We start from the raw sequence: 23,187 nt of genomic DNA on the forward strand, positions 1-23,187 counted from the left end.
AGGACTTGAGAGTGGCAAATGCTGTTCCTCTCTTCAAGAAAGGAAATAGGAATGACCCTGATAATTACTGGCCAGTTAGTCTTACTTTGGTGATTGCTAAGTTAATGGAAAAGGTCCTGAGGTATAGGATTTATGACCATTTGGAAAGATGCAGCTTAATCCAGGATAGTCAGCACGGGTTCGTTGAGGGGTAAGTCTTGCCTCACAACTTTGATTGAATTCTTTGAGGTGGTAACTAAGTGTGTAGATGAAGGTAGAGGAGTTGATGTCGTATACATGGATTTTAGTAAGGCGTTTGATAAGGTTTCCCATGGTAGGCTCATGAAGAAAGTAAGGAGGTGTGGGATAGAAGGAAATTTGGCCAATTGCATAAGTAACTGGCTACTTCACAGAAGACAGAGGGTGTTAGTGGAGGGAAAATTTTCAGACTGGAAGCCAGTTACCAGCGGTGTACCACAGGGATCAGTGCTGGGGGAATTAAGAGTTATGGGGAGCAGGCGGGTAAGTGGAACTGATCCACTTCAGATCAGCCATGATCTTATTGAATGGCAGAGCAGGCTCGAAGGGCTAAACGGCCTACTCCTGCTCCTATTTCTTATGTCCTCTGCTATTTGTGATTTTTATCAATGACTTGGAAGAGGGGGCTGAAGGGTGGGTTAGTAAATTTGCTGATGACACCAAAATGGAGTAGTGGATGAGGTAGGCTGCAAAGAGACATTGACAGGATGCAGAGCTGGGCTGAAAAGTGGCAGATGGAGTTTAATCCTGATAAGTGCAAGGTGATTCATTTCGGTAGGACAAACTTGAATGCGGATTCCAGGGTCAATGGCAGGGTTCTAAGGAATGTGGAGGAACAGAGAGATCTTGGGGTTCATATCCACAGATCTCTGAAGGTTGCCACTCAAGTGGATAGAGCCATGAAGAAGGCTTATAGTGTGTTAGAGTTTATAACAGGGGGTTTGAGTTTAAGCTGTGGGGTTATGCTGCAACAATACAGGGCCTTGATGAGACCACATTTGAAATATTGTGTGCAGTTCTGGTCACCTCACTACAAGGAGGATGTGGAAGCATTGGAGAGAGTGCAGAGGAGATTTACCAGGATGCTGCCTGGTTTGGAGGGTAGGTCTTATGAGGAAAGGGTGAGGGAGCTGGGGCTTTTCTCTTTAGAGCAGAGGAGGATGAGAGGTGACTTAATACAAGTTTATAAGATGACGAGGGGGATAGATAGAATGAACGTTCAGAGATTATTTCCTCAGGTGAATGTAGTTGTTACTAGAGGACATAACTATAAGGTTCATGGTGGGAGATATTGGAAGGATGACCGACGTAGGTTCTTTACTCAGAGTGGTTGGGGTGTGGAATGCACTGCCTGCTGTGATAGTGTAGTCGGACACTTTAGGAACTTTCAAGCAGTTATTGGATAGGCACATGGAGCACACCAGAATGACAGGGAGTGGGATAGCTGGATCTTGGGTTCAGGCATAGCTCGGCACAACATCGAGGGCCGAAGGGCCTGTACGGTGCTGTACTGTTCTATGGTTAACCATATCTGCGTCAAGCATCTGCAGCTCGAGGAGCTTCACATCAGAGTTGTTGAACTGAATTCACAACTGAAACACTGCAGGGCATCAGGGAGGAGGAAGGCCATACACAGTCTGGATGGCTGTTTTGTGGAAAATCTCTACTCAGTCTGCCAACATGGTTGCAATCTTCTGGTTGTTTGCCACTTTGCTCTCAGGCTCACATTTCTGTCCTCAGCCTGCTGTAATGCTCCAGTGAAGCACAATGCAAGCTTAAGGAACTGTACAGACTTCTTGACTCAGCATTAAGTTGAACAATTTCTGATTATTAATTCTGTCTTCCATTTTGTTTTTTGCCAAGTGCCAGTCTGTATCTCCTATTAATGGTTTTACTTTCAAATAGAGCTGTTCATTATTCTGCCATTCATCCTCACTCTGGGCAAAAACTTTGTTTATTTGCTACAATAATTACCACTCCCTTTTCTATTTAAAAAAAAACTGGTCTTGGTCTTATAATCTACTGATTACAAAAACAATCCTCTAGCCCTCATTTCCCCTCACCCTCCACACACTCCCCATGCTCCACATGTCACTTTGTGCCCTTTACCCACGCTCCATGTCCTCTTATACTCTCCATGTCAAGCTATTCCCCTTACAACTTCCATAACAAATTATGGCACTTTCAAACTCATTCACCCACTGTACAGTTTGTATAAAACCAATGAGCCCCAGAGTGACAGCGTGCATTAAAAAGTCTTCTTAAAACATCATTCATTAAAAGTTTTTACCACAGCCTAACTGAAGTGCCAATTATCCAGATCCTTTAAAGTGTCAATGACAGAAATTGAAAGCACTTTAAATCTCCAGATCTTGTGTAAGTAAACATTGTAAAATTGACAGAAGAAATCACTGACTCAGCTATCAATCAAATAACGTTGTTTCTGGGGATACAGCTGTTTTAATGCTCTAATGGATGCCTGGCCTCTCAGCTAAGCCTCATTAAGTATTCTTGGCTGAGAAAAGCTCTTTGAAAAGCTGGCCTGATTCTATAAAGATTGTGGAGGATGAGGATATAACTATCCCAGCAATGTAACCAGTTAGACTGGCTGGTTGAGGTTGTGAGCCTGCACCCAAATAGCATTGTTAAAAATTGGAAACCCTGAGAGTTGCGTTGCAGCCACCATTTTCACCCCACCACATGGAGTCTCCCTAACTCTATGAAGATCAGAACTATATTCCCAACATTCTGCCATCCTTTCACTCCCCAGGACTTTAAATGCCTCCTGTCAGCATGCAGTTTCAAAACTTATCTTGCTAGTACACAACATTAGTACAAGATGTAAGGTTGGAAAACACAGATTAATAAACAAAGTAATTTTAGTTAAGTGAAAACTAAAACCATCAGCCTGTTCGCAAGGTTCATTCTGGCTTTCAGTACCTTTACAGGTGAAATTCGTGTTGGACTTCGGCCACGCCTTGGAGAACAGAGGGGGCTGGCTCTTCCAGATACCATATCCTGCAGATATTCCACTTCACTTTTGTAATAATCCCTTTCTTCCTCCAAAGTCTTTACAAATTTATCCAGACGAGATGGCGATGAGTCCCCTTTCAGAACACCATGCTGTTTTCGCATTCTTTCTAATTCCAACACTATTTCCCGCTCTAAAGATTGTTGAAAGCATACAAAAGCTACATTAACTAAGGCAGGCAATAATTTAGAACCCTGCAAGACCACTACATGCCTGCTAGCATATCTAATGAATACTTCAGTTTTTTTCAAAAGAGATAAATTATTTCATAACAGAATAGCTTCAATACAATTTTTCACTCATGTTCATACTAGGTTCGTAGAATGCCAACATTACAAACATGCTGATCTCCAGTATAACATAACCGGTGACCAAATATGGCGCAAATATTCCAATAAAATTTCACCTTTTCCTCCTGCAACCTCTTTCCTCAAAACTATTACAAGCTTATATATAGAAAAATGGTTGATGGTAGGGTGATGGGAGCCATGACCCATGACCAGTCCAGAAACCCAGCTTAGCACCTGACCACAAATTAATATTCAGTGGACGGTCATTTTTTTCATTCCCTCTCATAACAAACCCTGGCCTTCTGTATAAGGCAGAATGCCTGCTCCTCCAGGCTCAATTTTTTGAAGACTACATTGGGACTATTGAGATTTTTGAGGATTTTCTACAAGAACTGTCAAATGTAAGCAAGCAGTTTGCGGTTCTGTTCTTGGTGTGCATGTAGATGGTGTAGTTGCTTTGTCTCATCTGCTTGGCAGAGTAATGTAATGTAAAATGTAAACAAGCCTTTTCCTTGAGGTAGTTATTGATACTATCTCTAGCTTTTGTAATGAAGCTGTATTCAAAGAGAAAATTATTGTTCCATCTCCATGAGTACTTTTCTTGTTATAAGTAAAGGAATTATTGTGAAGGAGTTCAGTATATTAGAGACTACTATTTGGTTAATGCCAACAACTTGTGACATCCTCTTTCAATAAGGAAGAAAGTTGGCAATATATAACACAGCATGAAGACTGGGTAAAGATCTGCGTTGTGTTAAAGTTAAATTTATTTATTAGTCACAAGTAAGGCTTACATTAACACTGCAATGAAGTTACTATGAAATTCCCCTAGTCGCCACACTCCGGCACCTGCTCCGGTCAATGGACCTAATCAGAATAGATTTGTGGGTAGTATAACCTCCTTCCATCATGTGACCTCTCTCACAAAACACCAAAATGTTTCTCATGAATTGCCCAAAGCTTGATCTATGCAACATTAAAATCCCCAAGACACAGAATTGGAAAGTGCCAAGATTTCAAAGGCCTTTTGGGCTGATATAGGTTGCAGGGATAAGGAAGGGAGAAACCATAGAAACATTTGAAAACAAGGCTGAGAATTTTTAAATTAAACTGTAGCTTAACCAGGAGCCTACGTAGTTCAGTAAGATCAAGGGTGATGGATGAACAGGATTGAGTGCAAGTTGGGACACAGGCGACAGAAGTTTGGATGAGCACAGGTCAGCCAAGAGAGCATCGGAATACAATGGTCAAGTTGAGCGATAACAATGGCAAAGATGAGGATTTCAGCAGGCAATGAAGCAGGATAGAAGCTGGAAACTGCTGGGTTCTTTTGCCATGATGGCAAGACTTGCCACTGTGGTGAATATCTGGACCAATGTTTACTATTAGAAGAATACAGACAGAATTAGAAAAAAGATACTTTAGTCTTCATGTTAGATCTGTGACTACCTGTTGCTATTTGTTTATCAACTCGTTCAACCAGCCTCTGCTTTTCCTGTTTTATTTGATTTAATAGATCATTGAGAGATTTATTTTCTTCCATTTTACACTGCAATTCTTCTTGAAGCTTGGTGTTGTCAACATGTGTTGCAGTCAATTCCTGGAACAGCATATAATTACACATTCAGAATAAGAGTTCAATACTTTCCCCAATAATCAATAACAACCATCTAGCATTTCATCATGGCATTAATTAGACTGCTATAATCATAACTATTGCCAGACAGCTACCCTAAATTTAAGTGTATATTAAACACATTCATTCAGCTTGTCGTAGCACCTCTCCCAAGAAAGCTGAAGAAATTCCAGTAACTGGCCACAGCAAATTTGTTATGTCATTTCTTTAAAGAAAGCTTGTTACAATGACATACTGGGTTAGTGGTGCTGAAGCCATAACCTAGCCCCACCCATGACTCACGAGTGTCACTTCCAGCTCTTATGAACCATCAAACGTTGGGCCTTAAACACCTTTAAAGGCAGAGATTGCCTGAGTTGACTAATAATTTGCTAGTGCTGGTAGGGAAAACCCATGTACACCGTCAACAAGACATCATCAATGTCATTGGTGACTGAGGTTTTGGCTATTTTTTAAAACCATGAATAATTGTGGTTCAAGTATCGAGTACGCCACAAGCGCACTTGTTTCCTTCAGTGAGGAGAACATCAACAAACAATGAAATGATTCACACCCTTGCAATAAATGTAGGTTAAGAGTTGGCTGACAGCAAGTTACAGGGAACCAATTCATTCAAGTAGCTGAGTGCCTTGTAAATTGACTGAGCAGACCTAGAATAGTTTGTAAATGTCAGTACAGCCACTGAGATTGAAATGCAGCTTTAAATAATGCCTTATCATTAAATTATGTTAAAAAAATAAATAAGCACAAAGAGTTATGACAAGCATTCTTTTATATTTGACTTAGGCAGCATCTGCTGGTGACGTTATTACAGTTCTGCTTTATATATGGCAGTAAGTGTAACAATATGAAAGGATTGAGTTAAGATGAAAAGGAGAGGGTTAACATGATTGTGGAAAGAAAACTGTAAGTAGCCTGAAGCCATGATTCACAATGGAATCACTGACATAAAGGTGAGTAAGATGGAGGACTTGGAAAGGGTCCACTTGCAAAGAGGACTTGGAAAGGGTTTAAAGATGTTTTAAAAAAAAGGTAGTAATCACAGGTTTGCTCCCAATGCATTGTGCTGGATAAGTTATGGAAAAGGTTAAGCAAATCACAAGTGGTGGGAGTGATGGTACAGAAGGGAGTTTTTCAGGTTTAGATGATAACCAGGAAACCATTGTCGATTGTCCTAAAAAAGAACCCATCTGGTTCAGTAATTTCCTTTAGGGAAGAAAATCTGCCATTCTTACCCAGCCTGGCCTACATCTGACTCCAGACCCACAGTAATGTGGTTGACTCTTAATTGCTTTCTGAAATGGCCTAGTAAGCCATTCAATTCAAGAGCACTTAAGCATAGGCAATGAAAGCTGGTCCAGCCAGTGATACCTACATCCGATGAATGAATTTTAAAAAATTACAGTGGAGGAGAAATATTATACCAATCTTTAATAATTTTTCTAATACAAACATGGGGAAATTAGAATCATAAGCTGTGATGTAGCTCACTTTTTGACTATCTCACGCAATCTAAACTAGGCAGGCTAGGCTTGTATCTGCTGAAGTTTAGATAAGTAAGAAGCGGCTTGATTGAAACATACAAGATCCTGAGGGGTCTTGACAGGTGGGTGTCAGTAGACCGTTCTCTGGGTCTCTGGATTTCGAGTCCAGTGACAATACCACTATACCACCACCACTCCCTTATGTACAATCATAAAATTCATAGAGATCCAGTTCAATAGTTACACATTATACAGTGATAAATAGGTGGCCCACACTTCAAACCTGTTTCCTATGTCCTCAAACCCTCCTACACTGGTCCCCTCAAAGGTTTTGATTGCTTTCAAATTCCAACTACTCTTTCCGCCACCTCTGCCCCCAACTAATAAGTAAAATAAAAATGAGAAAGAAACTACTTCTCTGCACAAGAAACTACTTTGCTGCCTTACACTCTTTTCCCAGGCTCTCACTGTCACACAGGTGCTATCAGGTCAGATAACTAGTTGGCTTTAAAATTGAACTAGCCCAAACTTTTAAGAAAGCTTAAGCCTTTAAGTGAAAATTTAATGAAGTAATTAAAAACACACAAAAAAGACAATTTAGTCAATAAATTTGATGTTACTGTGAAATATTTAATTTTTTAACCTTTTCTTTCTAATTTCACTATGGTCATTAGGAATGCAAGTTTAAAGTTAATTTATTAGTGTCACAAGTAGGCTTACATCAACACTACAATGAAGTTACTGTGAAAATCCCCTGAATTTGTTACTGAGGCAAAAGGGCAACTGAAAAAAAAGTTGTCAGTATTTTGAAAGAACTGTCAGATCCCAAGGCAGATTCTGCAAATACTATTGGGTTTATAATGGCAAGATCCCATTTTAAACACGAACATAGAAATTTATAGTACAAAAGATGAGACAAAAATCAACAATAAAAAGTCAAGAGGCACAGAAGCAAGTTTTTTTTAAATCATCTCTTATAAACACTTGCAGAAATCAGGTTGAAAAAGGAAATTGAGGGCAAACAATTAGGGAGGCAGAAGAGACAGGAACAAGAGTAGGCCAATCCGCCTGAGGCTGCTTTACCATTTGAAAAGATCATGGCTGATCTGGCTGTGGCCTTAACTCTCCTTTCCTGACTTTAAAAAGACTGAATTTCATTTGTCTATTGCGATTAATTATCCCCTGCCCTTTAATTCTGAAGTGCAATGCCATGAGCCACTGACTACCATATGAAGCACTTTTTCCTTTCCACAATCTCAGTGACAACTCTAGGCAACCTATCCAGCACTGAGGGTAAGTTTTGGTGATGGATAGTGGAGTAGGTATTACAAGATTAATATTTACTGCTCAGACAGTCATGATAACCTGAGGAAATTAACAGGAAGACAGATTCAAAATGTGGATGGACTTCATGCAAGGGAGCTTAAAGAATGTTAGAGCTTAGTGCCTTGGTCCTGTCGATGGCGAATTGGTGGAAACAGAAATAGTTCTGGGAACTGGAAAGAAGCAACCTAACAAGAGACTTTTAAAAATGGACAAAGGATGTAGAACAGTACTATAAGCCCTTTACTGCCAAATCATATTCCTTTTTCATTAATGATATATTAAAGGGATTTATTATTACCATATCCAATGTTGGAGCACCTTCAATGAATCCTTCCTGTGCATATAAGTACAATATTCAGCCAATTTGAAATGTATATTCAGAACACTAAATAAAGTGTTTATTTGGTAGTACAAAATTAGAGTGAAGAAAAATTCTAAGTCTTACTCTCATCAGGACAATCGCAAGAATACCAATTCAGGGACAACAACAATTCACTGTTGATTGCCATGAGGAATGCAAGATGAAATACTTCATCAAATGTCTTCTTTTAGCGATTCTCAAATATAGAATGCAGAGTTTTCCTCATCCCCCAAATTACACAGGCTTATAAAGGGAGTGACTTACCTTGGTCAGTCTAGCGATTGTTTCTTCAAATCCTTCCAATTCTTTATGCTGCTTCTGGATTTCATCCTGCAAGAATAAGGGCAGATTGCTTCATTTCTAGTAATACCATTCCTCATGCACCTTGGAAAATTGAGCAATTCCATACTGCTTTTCTGCCAGTCAGGTGTCAAACAAGCAAATATCTATTACCAGACTCCAAACCAAATTACTGAGTTTAAGAAGATGCTAATAATGTGAGGATTCTGCCACCAGAGGTGAAGCAAAGGGAGGGGAAACTAAAATTGTTGGCCCAAAGACTTTGGGCCAAGAACCTGGGACTTGGTTGCGAAGGTAAGGGTGGGGGTTTTAGGATGGGTGTGCGGCTGAGTTAGGGAAGAGCTTATAAACTAAGATGAAGATTCTGGATTTGATGCATTAAGTGACGAGGACATAATGGAGGCCATTGGGACTAACGCGTGAACAGGAAAGGATATAACTCACAGAGTTTTAGAAGGTGTTTGTAAAGGGTGGAGGTGTCCAGGAAGGCTTTTAAAAGTTGAATCTAACAACAGCAAAGTTTTCAAATAAGGATGTCAGTGGCAATGAGAACAAGGAAAGGCCAGAGTTAGGAAATCCCCTGTCATAAAGGTCAAAACAAAGTAATTGCAGTGACAGACAGGATACAGAGTTTGAAGCGCAATTCTAGATTGAGCGGGACATTAAACTCATGCAACATTTAATTCAAAAAGGGCTTGCACCCTCAGGGAATGCTCTCAGTTTCAAAAATGCTTTGTTTTTGATGGCAGCAGAACTTATTGGCTTTTGCCCTGCCAATGTTCAATTGCAGGAATTTTAACTATTACTTGATATCAGACAGGCAAGTAAATCATGGAGGGGTCAAATTGGGTGCAATTAGCATTACAAGTAGAAAAACAAAGGCTTTTCAATGGGAAATTTGTAGTAGTCTGAAGGTCACTATGATTTAGTGGAAGGAGGAGACATTGCCAGAGATGCACTAACTATGTTGACTTAAAAAGGAGTGGAACCATTAATCTTAGAGGTGTCCTCTGGACCAGAGGTGGTGAAACAACATGTAGGAGGATAATGCACTAGGATGCGAGCACAAGAAATAGTGCCTTTCATTGGAGCATTCATGTGCCATAGACAAAGAAGCAATTGAACAGGAGATAGAGAGGGTAGTACCTGGGAAGCACCCAGTCCAGAATGGGTTTTTTGAGCAGGCTAATGCTGTCTGAGCAAAAGGACTCAATATCTGCAAGTACTGAAACAAAAATAAAAGTTGAAGGCTTAGGAGTTGGATCTGGAGAATTTGTTTGAGTAAATGTACCTTACATAAGAACTTAAAAAATAGGAGCAGGAGTAGGCCATCTAGCCCTTCGAGCCTGCCCCGCCATTCAATAAGATCATGGCTGATCTGAAGTGGATCAGTTCCACTTACCCGCCCGCTCCCCATAACCCTCAATTCCCTTATCGATCAGAAATTTACCTACCTGTGACTTAAACATATTCAACGAGGTAGCCTCCGCCACTTCAATGGGCAGAGAATTCCAGAGATTCACTACCCTCAGAGAAGAAGTTCCTCCTCAACTCTGTTCTAAACTGTCCCCCCCACCTTATTTTGAGGCTGTGCCCTCTAGTTCTGGTTTCCTTTCTAAGTGGAAAGAATCTCTCTAACTCTATCCTGTCTAGCCCCTTCATTATCTTGTAAGTCTCTATAAGATCCCCCCCTCAGCCTTCTAAACTCCAACGAGTACAGGCCCAATCGACTCAATCTCTCCTCATAAGCTAACCCCCTCATCTCCGGTATCAGCCTGGTACCTGTTCTACAGAATAGGGTTGTTCAACCTGGATCCATCAGCATTTTCAAAAATACAAAAAGGATTGACATGATAATAGACCAATCAGTATTACAATTGTGACTAGGTTACCAAGGTACCTTTTTAATCAATAAGGAACCGAGGGTCTTGTGTTTGTACAGGTCTTGGTTAAAAGTGGAGTGAGAAAGCGAGAATCAAGTCAGTCTGTGTTCAACGTAGCAGCGATGATTAGTATTTGAATGCAATGCACAGGTGAAGACCTGGGTGGAAAGGGGCACGCATGATGGACTTTTTAACTTGTATTTTACTTTTCTGTATTTTACTTTTCTGTAGTTCACAAAGCAGCAGCTAGCAAAGATTAGGCCTGTGTTGAATGATTACAGCCATTGAGTGAAAGGAGGCTAGGTCCTATAAGCCTCAAAGAGTTTGGACTGGGGTGTGGAGGGGAGAATGGGGCAGGAAGAAACCTTTTTTCTGACAGTAACTGCTGTATTTGAGCACATTTTTAAAGATCTCAAGTTTTTTAATAATTGGGTGTGAATGAACAGATAGATGGGTGAGTGGATTAGGTGGCTGAGGGTGAAGTGGGCAGGTGGACAATGTTGGCAGGAGAGTTAAGTAGGTAGGAAATTTGGTAGGGGTTTAGCTGGGCCTTTCTTCCTCAAGCAACTTTACTTGCAAGAGGACCTGTGCGTAAACTAAACTAGACAATATTATAACTTTCTCACTAAACAAACATGATAGTTTCGTTTTCTTGCTTGATACTAGAGAGTAGACAGAATGAATTTGTGGGATTCGTCATAATTAAACATTATTTAAATAGCTTTTAATATTTTTAAACTCTTATCATAGAGAAATCTGACTTACAGCCCTAAATTTAGCTAACTGCTCTTGAAGTTCTTCTATTTCTCTACACTGCCTCTTGCTTTCATTCTGGAAAGTAAATAATAAATCCTTGTGACTCTTTCTGCAAACGATAAATATATGGATTGATTTTGTTTTGAGAATTAACAATTAGGGATTGGTTACATAAATAACATTGTAGTGTAGTACACAGATGAAAAATAATTGTAATGGACAGCGTATTGCAAATTCAACTTTAATTCTTACAAACAACCAATTCTCTGAACTGTGTGAACCTGTCCTGTCCCAAACTCCATTTGTCTTCTTGCCTGCTGATCTCTTTACCCAAGCTCTCTTAACACCCATTATGGAGAAATAACTGCATATTTTGTACCAAAACTGTCACATTCACTTGGTCCACCTCCAACTCACTTCCTTCCTTTTCTCAAAATTTTATTTCCATTTCTATAGGTAGCTCCCACCCTGCTTCCTGCAGGACTATATTCCACATTACAGTTTTGCTTACACTGTCAAACTTTCCAAAATGTCTACCGTTTCATCAACTGAGGACTCCCCTTTGCTGAGGCTGACAGGGTCCTCGACCATGCTGTTCCATTTTCTGTACCATTTCCCTCCTTCCCAAAACCACAATGGGATTTCTCCTTGTTATCACTATCCATCACAACAGCATCCAGGTTCAATGGATCATCCTCTGTCATTTCTCCTACTTTCGGTCTGACATTATCACTAGAAACATCTTTACCTAACCCAGATGATCTGCAGCGGCTCAAGAAAGCAATTCTCCACAAATTTCTCAAGGGCAATTCGGGATGCGCAGCAAATGCTAGCCTAGCCAGCAGTACTCACATGCCATGAGAGAATAAGGAGGAGTGTTTGCAGAATATGATAATCATGGTCATGCTTTTGGTTTATCCATCTAGAAAGAGCTTAGAATGCACTCCACCTTCTTAAAATCATTCCAGAGTGTTCATCAGCCTCTCTGGAACCTGTTGATTATTCGTTGAAGAACTTTCTGAAATCAGTCCTGAATTTGCTGTGACTTCGTATACTATCCTTTCAATCTAAAGTTTTCCAGGTTTATTTTTCTCATTCCTTTTATTATAGATCACCTTTCAGGCAGCTTTCCAGGCTGAAAATCCTAACTTTTTCTGGGCCATTCCTTATAATTCAGACATTATTAGATAAGCAATTAAGCATTATGGCTCTCTTCCGTACTGACTCCAACACTTGAATATCTCCCTTGCGCCTCAGTGATCTGAAATGGACACAGTACTTAAAGTGTGGTCGAACCACAGCATGGTTCAGTTCCAATACAAAAACTACATATTTTGGAATAATTAAATAAGATGCATCCATTGACAGTTTGTGTTTTATTGAACCAAAAATATGCTTTATAACCAGAAAATATGTTTGACTGACATCAATAGTTCATCACTACAAAACAGAACAACTCGCCATCTTAGACAGAAACAAAAATAAATTTGATTGCCTAGCTAGTCAGAAACTTGTGCAACTCTGGTGTTACTGAATATAACAAAAATATTAAGAGCATTATTTCTGAATTTCTAAGCAACAATTCAATATTTTAGTACCTTCGCTTCTTGAATTTCTTTATCGGCAATTTCGAGTGCAATTTCTTTGTCCCTCTCCAACTGCTGTGCTAAATGGTCAATCTCATTCAATTCATTGCACAAGTGCTCATTTTTGGTGCTCAGGTTTGCAACCTCATTCGTTGCATCACTTTTTTTCTCCAGAAGCTCCTTCAACTGCTTCTCCAGATCGCAGTTGGTTCGCTGAAGATATTCCACCTGTAATTATTGTTTGAGAGGGAAAATAATCCTGAGTGTGGCTAGTATTGCATGTCACATCAAAACTCAAATGCAAGTTTAAAATTATTAAAAGTTTATTGATCAAAATTACTATACCACAAAGTTCATTATTTCCAAAGTTGTGTAGCTTCTACGAAATGCTGCATGCTATACAGGTTTTTGACTTGTGATGAAGCCATCAAGATATTTGGAAACTAATTAATTTCTATTCCAACTAATTAAAATATGACTTGCAAATTCGATCCTTAAATCTTAAACGAATAATGCTTATATGTGTCCATACTTCAGATGGGCTTTTACAGTATCTGTTCAGATTAAAACATACATTTTAAGTTTTATGTTTGATTACTTTTTTATGCAAGTTGCACCAGATCAGCAATTAAATTTATTACGTTTTTGAATTCACAACTAAAACATTTCAACACACCTCTCACCAATTCCCACCATTCTCAACAATTTTCCTCCACCACAACCTTAATTGTACAATCACAAAGGCACACTGCAACTCCTGTCTTTCTCTGTCCAAACACATACACTCTCCTTTGTTCATTTCACATCACACAATAGCATAATTTCTTCTAGTCATAAGTGAAGACATTTAAATCAATTAAAGTATGTGAGAGAATAAGGCATATTGTCCTTATAACATCATTGGTGTGATGACATTTTACTGATGGGCTTCCATGTTGTGTTGGGAGTTTCTAGCCCACTGACAGAACAATTTAACATGGGACGCGCTGTTTAGAGTGAGGTTGCAATCATCTCTTGACTAACTCTGGCTGAATCTTTAGTACCAGAGGTGAGTTTGCCCCTGGCCTTTATATCGTCCTAGAGGGGGTCAGGGCAAGGCCGCCTTCATCACCGGCAGGAGCATCTCTAGTGTTGTTAAAAATCAAGCCTGGTTCGAGATGGCAGACAGGGGCAAAACCATCCTCAGCATCAAAAGCAGCTAGCATAATTAAGGACCACACACACCCTACACATTTTCTCTTTCACTATCTCCCTTCGGGAAGAAGATACAGAAGTCTGAGGACACATACCAACCAACTGAATAACAGCCTCTTCCTGCTGCTATCAGACTTTTGAAAGACCTACCTTGCACTAAGTTAATCTTTCTCTACATCCTAGCTATGACTGTAATACTACATTCTGCATCCTCTCTTTTCCTTCTCTATGCATGGTATGTTTTGTCTGTATAGCGCACAAGAAACAATACTTTTCACTGTATAGTAATACATGTGACAATAATAAATCAAATTGAACCTGGTTTCAAGAGCTTTGATTATCTCACAAAAGCTGCAACAGTGAGTACAGCACATCAACTCTCTTCACAATACTCTTTTTACTCCTCCTCTCAACAATATCCCTTCTGTCTATCACAAACGTTGGGGTACCCTTACAAAGGCACACCGCAATTCCTGACTTTCTCTGTCCAAAAGCATTCACACTCCTCTGCTCTCTTCATACCATCCAGAAATTGCCAGTGATCAAGATCCCAAGGATCCCACCATGTGAAGTAGTAGCTATCCAGTAGCTAGTTTTGCAGGGGCCATTGGTGAGTATATTATTATCACAACAGCTGAATTAGCAAACCTTTTAAGAAAAGCACAAGAGGTTGGTCATTTGGGTGAGAAATAGATGGAAGGTAATTATGCTTGCCATTAAATGTATTATCATCATTGCATTTTGTTCTGCAACAGCAGGTTCTAAGTTTATATTTTGAATAATTGATTGATACAGAAGTTGATGAATAGTTTTGTTCTTTAATGCAGAATTCTTGACACTTGAAATGCTGTAACTTGCAATTAGTGGCAGATTCAATTTATGTTTGGATATGATCGGAAAAGAGAAAATTTACAAGGCTATGGGAAAAAGATGGGGGAATAAGACAAGATGCTTCTCTTGAGCAAGAATGAATAATGATGGGCCAAAAGGGCCACATAAAATGGCAATTTGTAAAGCACTCTGGGATAATTGAACAAGAAAATGACAGGCTGCAGCTTAAAAGACAGATAAACAGGCTGCAACTCAGATGACTGAATACACAGGCAATAGGCCATCCCAAAGACGATGGACACTTTCTGGCCAAACTAACTTGTTTGCCTGACAAAAGGGAGCCGTAACCCCTTATTTGGGAGGGGGATGTGTGATCTACGTGCCTCCAGCCGTTGGGTACACACCCAGAGATTGGTGTGGCAGCACGTGATTTGACACTTATTGATCAGGGTGATCAAGCTCTGATTGACTGACTGATGAGAATCAAGAGATTGCCCTAAAAGGACACAAAACCAGGGAGGATGAGAGCTTTTGCACAACAGAAGCTCACTCTCTCTCTCTGACCCCATGAACAAGCTACGACAATGGTGACCGTTGCCAGCGACAACTGCACGAGAAGAAGCACCACACTCGAGAAGGAAGGAAGACCAGAGTCAGAGTGCCAGATCAGACCAAAGGACCAGACTACGCAGAAGATATTGAGACCAGCACACGGATAAAGGCCAATATCTGCTTGAGTACTTGCCAGTCACACAAAGTCAAAGTCTTGTATTGGACTTGAATTTCAGGATTTTCTGTAAGATAATTTATTGTTGGTTGTGTGTATTATATAAATATTGGTTGTACTAACAAGACATCTACTCGCAGTTCTTTGTCCATCGTATAAGGGTTAAAACAGATTGTGTGACAGGTATAACAGGCCTCTTTCTGTGCTGTAACCATGCTATGACTCAACAGGAGAGGATGTACTGCTCAGTTCTGGTGAACAGGGTTCTTTGACCTGCTTAATGCAACTGTGCACTACAGGTTAGGAGATACAGCTGAAAATGATGAAGGTAAGGTCTGTGATGGTTTCCATAGTCACTGGCAAAACTTTGCTCCCTGGTCCTGCAGGTCCTGTTATTGGAGGCTGCAGAGATCTGTGAAACTCTTTGGAGAAAAACATTTCCCTAAGGCACTGCTCTGCAGTTGGATCCAAGACAGCAACTTTTGAGCCTACATATCTGTGTATTGAGTATGGTAATAAAGGGAAGCACAGAAAGTCTCAGATGACTTTGGGGGAGACTGATAGTGATTTTAAACTGATGATCACCACACCTAAGGTGCAGGGCAAAGTTGAAAAGGCAGGCTCTTCATGAATAACCTCAGCTGTTATAGGAATTAATCCTACAGTGTTGGTGTCACTCTGCATCATGAACCAGTCATCCATCTAACGAAAAACATGTTCAGGAGGAACAGATGACTTTGGACCACATAGCTTTCCACCACTCTGATTTTCCTCGATTTCTTTCTGGGTTTGTTGCAGACTAATTCATTGACATTGACTGCTTTGGTTGAATTGACAAACACTGCTGCATTTTGTAAGTGCGATAGTAGAAGGCAAAAATGGACCTCGATACCTATATCTAACAATTTCTATGATACTAAATGCCAAAAGTGTATACTAAAAATTGGAAGCTCTCCTGGAATATCAAAAATCAACAAGGCCCAATGGTCAATTTACTTGCAGCTTCATCCACTTTAGATTAATTGTTGTTTCAGTGCCTCAGAGTTTAACTACACCAATTTTCACAAAAATATTAGTTGAGAGTTAGGGTCAGAATGCTGCAATTTTAATATATTAATGAGCACTTGCCAGCCTGTGGAGCCAGTTCCAAATCCAAGTGTTGTTAAAATAGCAGCAGACAGGGCACGTAGGGAATGCAGTGGCAAGTATTCAATTCTTACCTGAATCAGCTAACCTCAATTCTATGAAATAGGCAGGATTAAAATCAGACCTCTAGTCACTGCAGCTGTCAAATTCTTTTCGCATTGTAACCCTGCGATGTATAAAAACCACGAACACCTTCATTTATTATAGTAAAAAACTACACCTTGTTTCTTTTTAAAGTGTAGACGAACAAAATCATTTTCCTTCGGATGCTGCATGATTTTTATAATGAATGAACGAATGCCAATACACACAAGCTACAATAAACCTAAAGTTATCCCAATTATTTTAGTAATCTACCAGCAAATTTACCTCAAAGAATGTCAGTTAAACCTTAGTATGTGATTAATTCTGAAATATTGCAAATGAAAGATGTTAACTCACACCTGCAGGTTTAAGTGAGCTATTAGACGCTCATTACTTTTGCTTTTAGCTTCAAGAGAAATAACATCATGAGGCCGACCACCTTCTAGCGTTCGGTTCAAGCGTTCGATTTCCTCATCTCTTGCTTCAATCTGTAAAAGAAATAACCATTAAAAACAAAGTAATTGGGATGAAAGCAAACATTGGGCCCAATTTTACCAAACATTCGCGCCCAAATTGTGATAAATTCGGGCATCGGGCCTGTAACGCGATTTGCACCCAAAACAGAGCAGATCGTGCCTTTACCGACATCCGATTTGGCGCCCCAATTGGGCGGCCCAACAATTTAAATGCATTAGCATGCATTTAAATCGATTTAATGAACTGCGTGCCCAACTCTACTGCCAAATCCTATTTTACCGTCTTCGGATCTGTTCCGGATCCGTGCTGTAAGCAACCTGCAGAATAAAAATCCAAAGTGGATTCCTTTTCCGCAGGGGAACCTCCGAAGCCCTTCCTCCTCGAACACCCTTTGCAAATCCCCCGCTAAGCACCCGGGCCGACCCCCCCCCAACGATCCGAACCCCCTGGGAGGCAGACCCCCCCCCCCCCCCCCCCCCCCCGGGAAGCAGACCTTCCTCGGCAGAGCACACCCCCCGCAATCCACCCCTCCAGAGAGGCACCCCTCCCCCACCCCCCGCGATCCACCCCTCCTGAGAGGCACCGCCCCCCGAGGCAGACCATCCCTCCCCTCACGGGAAGCAGCCCCCATCCCCATGGTCAGACCCCCCCCCCCGCCCCACAACCACAGCTGGGAGGCAGGCCTGCACCCCCCCAACCTACCTGGATTGCTGCTCTACCTCCACCATCCTTCTGACCTGCACTCATTGATGTGGAGATGCCGGCATTGGACTGGGGTAGACACAGTGGGAAGTTTCACAACACCAGGATAAAGTCCTGTTGGAGTTTTACCTGGTGTTGTAAGACTTCCTGCACTCATTGGACAGCCTGCAGCGTCTTCCTGGCCTTCCGCTGGCGTCTGCTGTTGGGTGGTGGGGGGACTCCGATGGATCTCTGGTTTAGGGGAGGGGGGGGGGGGGTGTGGGCTGGAGATTCTCCCAGATCCATTCTCCCCCCCCAACCAGAGATCCAACTGAGCCCCCCTCCTCCAGCAGATGCCAGCGAAAGGCCAGGAAGATGCTGCAGGGTGTCCAACGAGTGCAGGAAGAAGTTTCACAACACCAGGTAAAACTTCAACAGGACTCTAACCTGGTGTTGTGAGACTTCTTACTGTGTTCACCTCAGTCCAACATTGGCATCTCCACATCGACGAGTGCAGGTCAGAAGGATGGTGCAGGGAGAACAGCAATCCAGGTAGGTTGGGGGTATGCGTTGCCAAGGGGGGGCCTGCCTCCCGGTAGGTCTGGCTGTTGGGGATGGGGGTGGGGGCTGCCTCCCAGGGGGGTCCGATCACGCGGGGGGAGGGGGTGGAGTGGTGGTGGGTTTGCCTCCCGGGTTGAGGGGGTGGGTCTGATCGGGGGGGGGGTGGGGGGGGGCCGATTGTGGCTCATCCCCCCCGCTACATCATCTCTCCCTCCTCTCCGGTTTTGTCTTTTGCGCCCAGGAGCGCTGTTTCAGATGTTTTTCGAACTGCACATGCGCAGTTCAGAGCTCCGATTGTTCTGGCAGCGCTAAGCCCCGTCCACAGCCGGCAAAAAGCATATAGGCGTGCTGGAACGAGGATTCCAGGCTTGGATCCATTTTATGTCCGGATCTGGCCCTTAGCCTCTGACTGGTAAAATCTGGCCCATTGTGTGCATCAAAGCAACTAGACAGATGTGCTTATTGTACTGAAGGAAAAGTTATGTTAGAATCATAAAATCTATAGAATCCCAACAAGAAGGAAACTACAAGAAATAGGAGCAGAAATGGCCACTCCGCCCATTGAGTCTTCTCTGCTATTCAATTATGGCTGATATTTTTCTCATCCCCATTCTCCTGCCTTTTCTCCATAACCCCGACCCCCTTATTAATCAAGAATCCATCCATCTCTGTCTTAAAGATGTCCTGGCCTCCACAGCCTTCTGCGGTAAAGAGTTCCACAGATTCACCACTCTACGGCTGAAGAAATTTCTCCTTATCTGTCTTAAACGATCGTTTCTTTAGCCTGAGGCTGTGCCCTCTGGTTCTAGATTTTCCGAGTAGTGGAAACATCCTCTCCATGTCCACTCTATCCAGGCCACGCAATATTCTGTAAGTTTCAATAAGGTCCCCCCTCATCCTTCTAAAGTCCAACGAGTACAGAACCAGATGCCCCAACCGTTCCTCATACGACAAACTCTTCATTTCAGGGATCATTCTTGTGAACCTCCTTTGGACCCTTTCCAAGGCTAGCAGATCCTTCCTTAGGTATGGGGCCCAAAACCGCTCACAATACGCCAAATGGGTTCTGACCAGCGCCATGTACAGTTTCAGAAGTATATCCCTGCTCTTGTATTCTAGCCCTTGCGACATGAATGCTAACATTGCATTTGCCTTCCTAACTGCCAACTGAACGTGCACGTTAACCTTAAGAGAATCTTGAACAAGGACTCTCAAGTCCCTTTGTGTTTCTGATTTCCTAGCATTTTCACATTTAGAAAATAGTCTATGCCTCCATTCCTGCTTCCAAAATGCATAACCTCGCACTTTTCCACATTGTGCTCCATCTGCCACTTCTTTGCCCACTCTCCTAACCTGTCCTTGTCCTTCTGCAGCCCTCTGTCTCCTCGATACTGCCTGCCCCTCTACATATCTTTGTGTCATTTGCAAACTTAGCAATAGTGCCTTGAGTTCATTCTTTCAAATTGTTAATGTATATTGTGAAAAGTTGTGGTCCCAGCGCCGGCCCACGAGGCACACCACTAGTCACAGGCTGCCATCCTGAAAAAGACTCCTTTATCCCCACCTCTCTGCCTTCTTCCATTCGACCCAGCGAGTCTGGACAGACTACAACCCCATCCAGGCCCTTTCTCCATAATCCTACTTATTTACCCTACTAACCCCCTGACACTAAGGGCGATATAGCATGGCCAATCAACCTAACCCGCACATCTCTGGAGTGTGGGAGGAAACTGGAGCACCCAGGGGAAACCCATGCAGACACAGGGAGAATGTGCAAACTCCACACAGACAGTGACCCAAGGCTGGGAATTGAACCTGGGTCCCTGGCACTGTGAGGCAGCAGCGCTAACCACCAGGCCACCCTTTGGAATTCTTACATAATATACAAATGATGCAAATTTAAATGCACCAAATTTGAAGCAAACATATAGTCTCTGAATGAAAATAATCTGTTTCTGAAAAAGAGGCAATAAAGACCATAGAATCTTTGAATCCCTAGAATTGAAAGAGGACATTCAGCCCATCGTGTCTGCACACACAGGTGCACTGCAGTGATTTGCCAAAGTTCAATTGATAGCATCTTCCAAACCCATCACCTCTTATCCACCACATGGTTAAGGACAGCAAACGCACAGAAACACAGCCGTTTCGAATTTATACACCACTCTGAATTCGAAATATCCTTCCATTTCTTCACTGTCATTGGGCAAAATTCTGCAATTCCTTCCTGAACGGCACTAGGAGAGTATCTTCACTAGGTGGCAAGCAGTGATTCAAGGCAGCCCACCCATCTTCTCAAAGGCATTTAGTGATGGATAATAAATGATGCCTTGCCAATGGTGCCCATATGCTATGAATGAATAATAAAAACATTGAAATGAACAAATCTATTTGGATAAACTTGTGACATCTACATCTAGGACAAGGGTTGCTGATGCATGGGAACAGCAACACCTGCAGATTCCTTCCAAGTCACTCACCATCCTGACTTGGAATTATATCACCATTGCTAGGTCAAAATCCAGGAACTCCATTTCTCAGAGCATTGTGGGTTTTCCTACACCACAAGGGTTGCAGCACTCTGCCACCTTCTCAAGGGCAATTAGGAATGGTCTAGCAGGTAGATCCAAGTCAGTAATGCCCACATCCCATTAACAAATATATAGAAAAGTATCTTTGGTATTGTTGTATTTAGCCACAGAGTGCAAATTGTTAAATATCATCATAATAGTGGTGTTTTATCAAAGTAGACCCACTCACAACTGGGGCTGGTGTAGGGGTGGGTAGTAGTGGATAGGGAACTGTTTCCTGCAGTAGTGGGTTTCAGCATAGCTGTCTAACTAAGCCAAGGCATATCATCTCATTTCTGGGTTTCCTGATGAATGACTGAATGGAGTTTTGATGACAAACCTGTGCCTCTCAAAGGAAGACTCTGTATTTAAGGGGACCCCAGTAGACATCAGAATAGCTGCAACCAACATTTTGTTGGAGGCAAAAAAAGGAAAGGACATGGAGGTCACGCTTGAAGTGGTGATGAAAACAGGGAAGTGTTGTTTCCCCCAGACATGAGAAAAAGGCTAACCGCAAAAACCAAATAGGCTTGGCTAGAAGCATGACCCCTTGCAACCAGCTGAGGTGCTGCAAAAGATATAATGAGGACAGGAAAGGTGAAAACGTAACACTTTTAGGTGACAATTCCCACATTCTAACTGTTACACCACTGTCCTGCTCATCACACCTTTCAACGCCACTCATTTTTCTCTCTCCGGGCATCTCCATCTGAACAACCAACAGTCAGGCTCACTCTCATCTTTTTTACATTTCTCACCCATTCCTCACATTCGTCTTCCACAAATATTCTCATTCTATCCTCTTTAGACATTCCACTTCCCACACTCGGAACTTTGCTTTCTCTCACTGCAGGGGATGACTGCGTCAAATTCCTAGGAGTGGCAGTGAACCGGGGATGGACTGCAGTCATTGTCAGACTGACCCCCGCAGGGGAGCAGACATCATCAGGGTGAGACATTGGTGATGGAGAGATAAAAGTCTCCCACATACCTAGTGACAGCATCAAATATCACACTGCCACATGGCACATAACAATCATTCATGCTGAATTGATGTCACAACCAAGTGAAATAACAAAGAACAACAAAGAACAAAGAACAAAGAACAACCCAGCACGGGAAACAGGCCCTTCGGCCCAACAAGCCCGCGCCGCCATTTCAACAAAGCATTTTCCTACACCTACCCTGCCCCGTGTGTATGTGAATGGTACCCCTAATGTAGCCAGATTCGGGGAGAATAGTGTAGGGTCAGTTTGGTACACCAATCAGCCTAAGAGCACATCTTTGGGGTGTGGGAGGAAACCGGAGCGCCCGGAGGAAACCCACGCAACCACAGGGAGAATGCGCAAACTCCCACAGACGCAGGCCCAAATCCATGTATCTGCACAGCTAGCAGTGATTGTCACTGAGCTGTTGTGGTGCCCGTCTGCTGGTCCAGGACTAAGCACACACAGCGACACGAAGTACCAGGCCACTCTTGAAACCTCCAAGAGCAGCCCACGCACGACCCACCGTGTGCATGCCCCTCGTTTGACAACAAGGTGGACCGACACCTGTGAATTAAAAGAGACAAAAACATTAACATGTAATACTACATTTCCAGTGTCGTCCCGAGGCTCTGACCCTTTTTAATACCGTCTACTATAACCCTCCATCCCTGTTTCGCTCATGTGTCTATCTAAGTAAACCTTAAACAAGTCCAACGTGCCTGCCTCCACCACCTTACTTGGTAGCGCGTTCCACATCCCCACGACCCTCTGTGTGAAAAACCTTCCTCTAGTATCCAAATTATACTTCTCCCCCCTCACCCTTAGATCGTGACCTCTCGTAATAGTTGTCCCCAATCTAGGGAAAAGCCTACCACTGCTGACTCTATCTATTCCCTTCATTATTTTATACACCTCTATCAGATCCCCCCCTCAATCTCCGTCTTTCTAAGAAGAGCCCCAGTTTTTTCAACCTTTCCTCGTAACTCAAATAACATGATATATACAGCATAGCATTTGAGCCGTTTCGCGATGACAATAATAATTCATGTCTTTTACCTTCTTTAAGATGATGAAATTGGAGGAGGCCAAGAAGTTCTCAGAAAAAACCGAGAGCTCTGAAGATGCATACACACCACCATCAGTGGAGATTTGCTTACCCTAAATTGAGTAGCTGGGTTGTCATATGCTGAAACACACAGTACAAGCGACCAAGAGGCAGATACTGGAGATGGTCCTCAGAGAGTGCAGGACACGAC

General features: G+C 42.2%; 1 protein-coding gene across 2 annotated transcripts in view; it reads right to left on the minus strand.

Annotated features, from left to right (window-relative positions):
- Positions 1-23,187, minus strand: part of cep135 (centrosomal protein 135) — a 106,233-nt gene that overhangs the window by 50,212 nt on the left and 32,834 nt on the right. For both annotated transcript variants that reach the window (XM_080187327.1, XM_080187319.1), the window contains exons 7-11: positions 17,013-17,141; positions 12,684-12,899; positions 8,411-8,476; positions 4,789-4,939; positions 2,959-3,182 (exon numbers count right to left, since the gene is read on the minus strand). In XM_080187327.1, coding sequence (XP_080043453.1) covers positions 2,959-3,182; positions 4,789-4,939; positions 8,411-8,476; positions 12,684-12,899; positions 17,013-17,141 — 786 coding nt within the window. The remainder of the gene's footprint in view (positions 1-2,958; positions 3,183-4,788; positions 4,940-8,410; positions 8,477-12,683; positions 12,900-17,012; positions 17,142-23,187) is intronic.

This window comes from Carcharhinus amblyrhynchos, chromosome 1 (genome assembly GCF_965287045.1).
Source record: "Carcharhinus amblyrhynchos chromosome 1, sCarAmb.v2.hapA, whole genome shotgun sequence".
Lineage (NCBI taxonomy): Eukaryota > Metazoa > Chordata > Chondrichthyes > Carcharhiniformes > Carcharhinidae > Carcharhinus > Carcharhinus amblyrhynchos.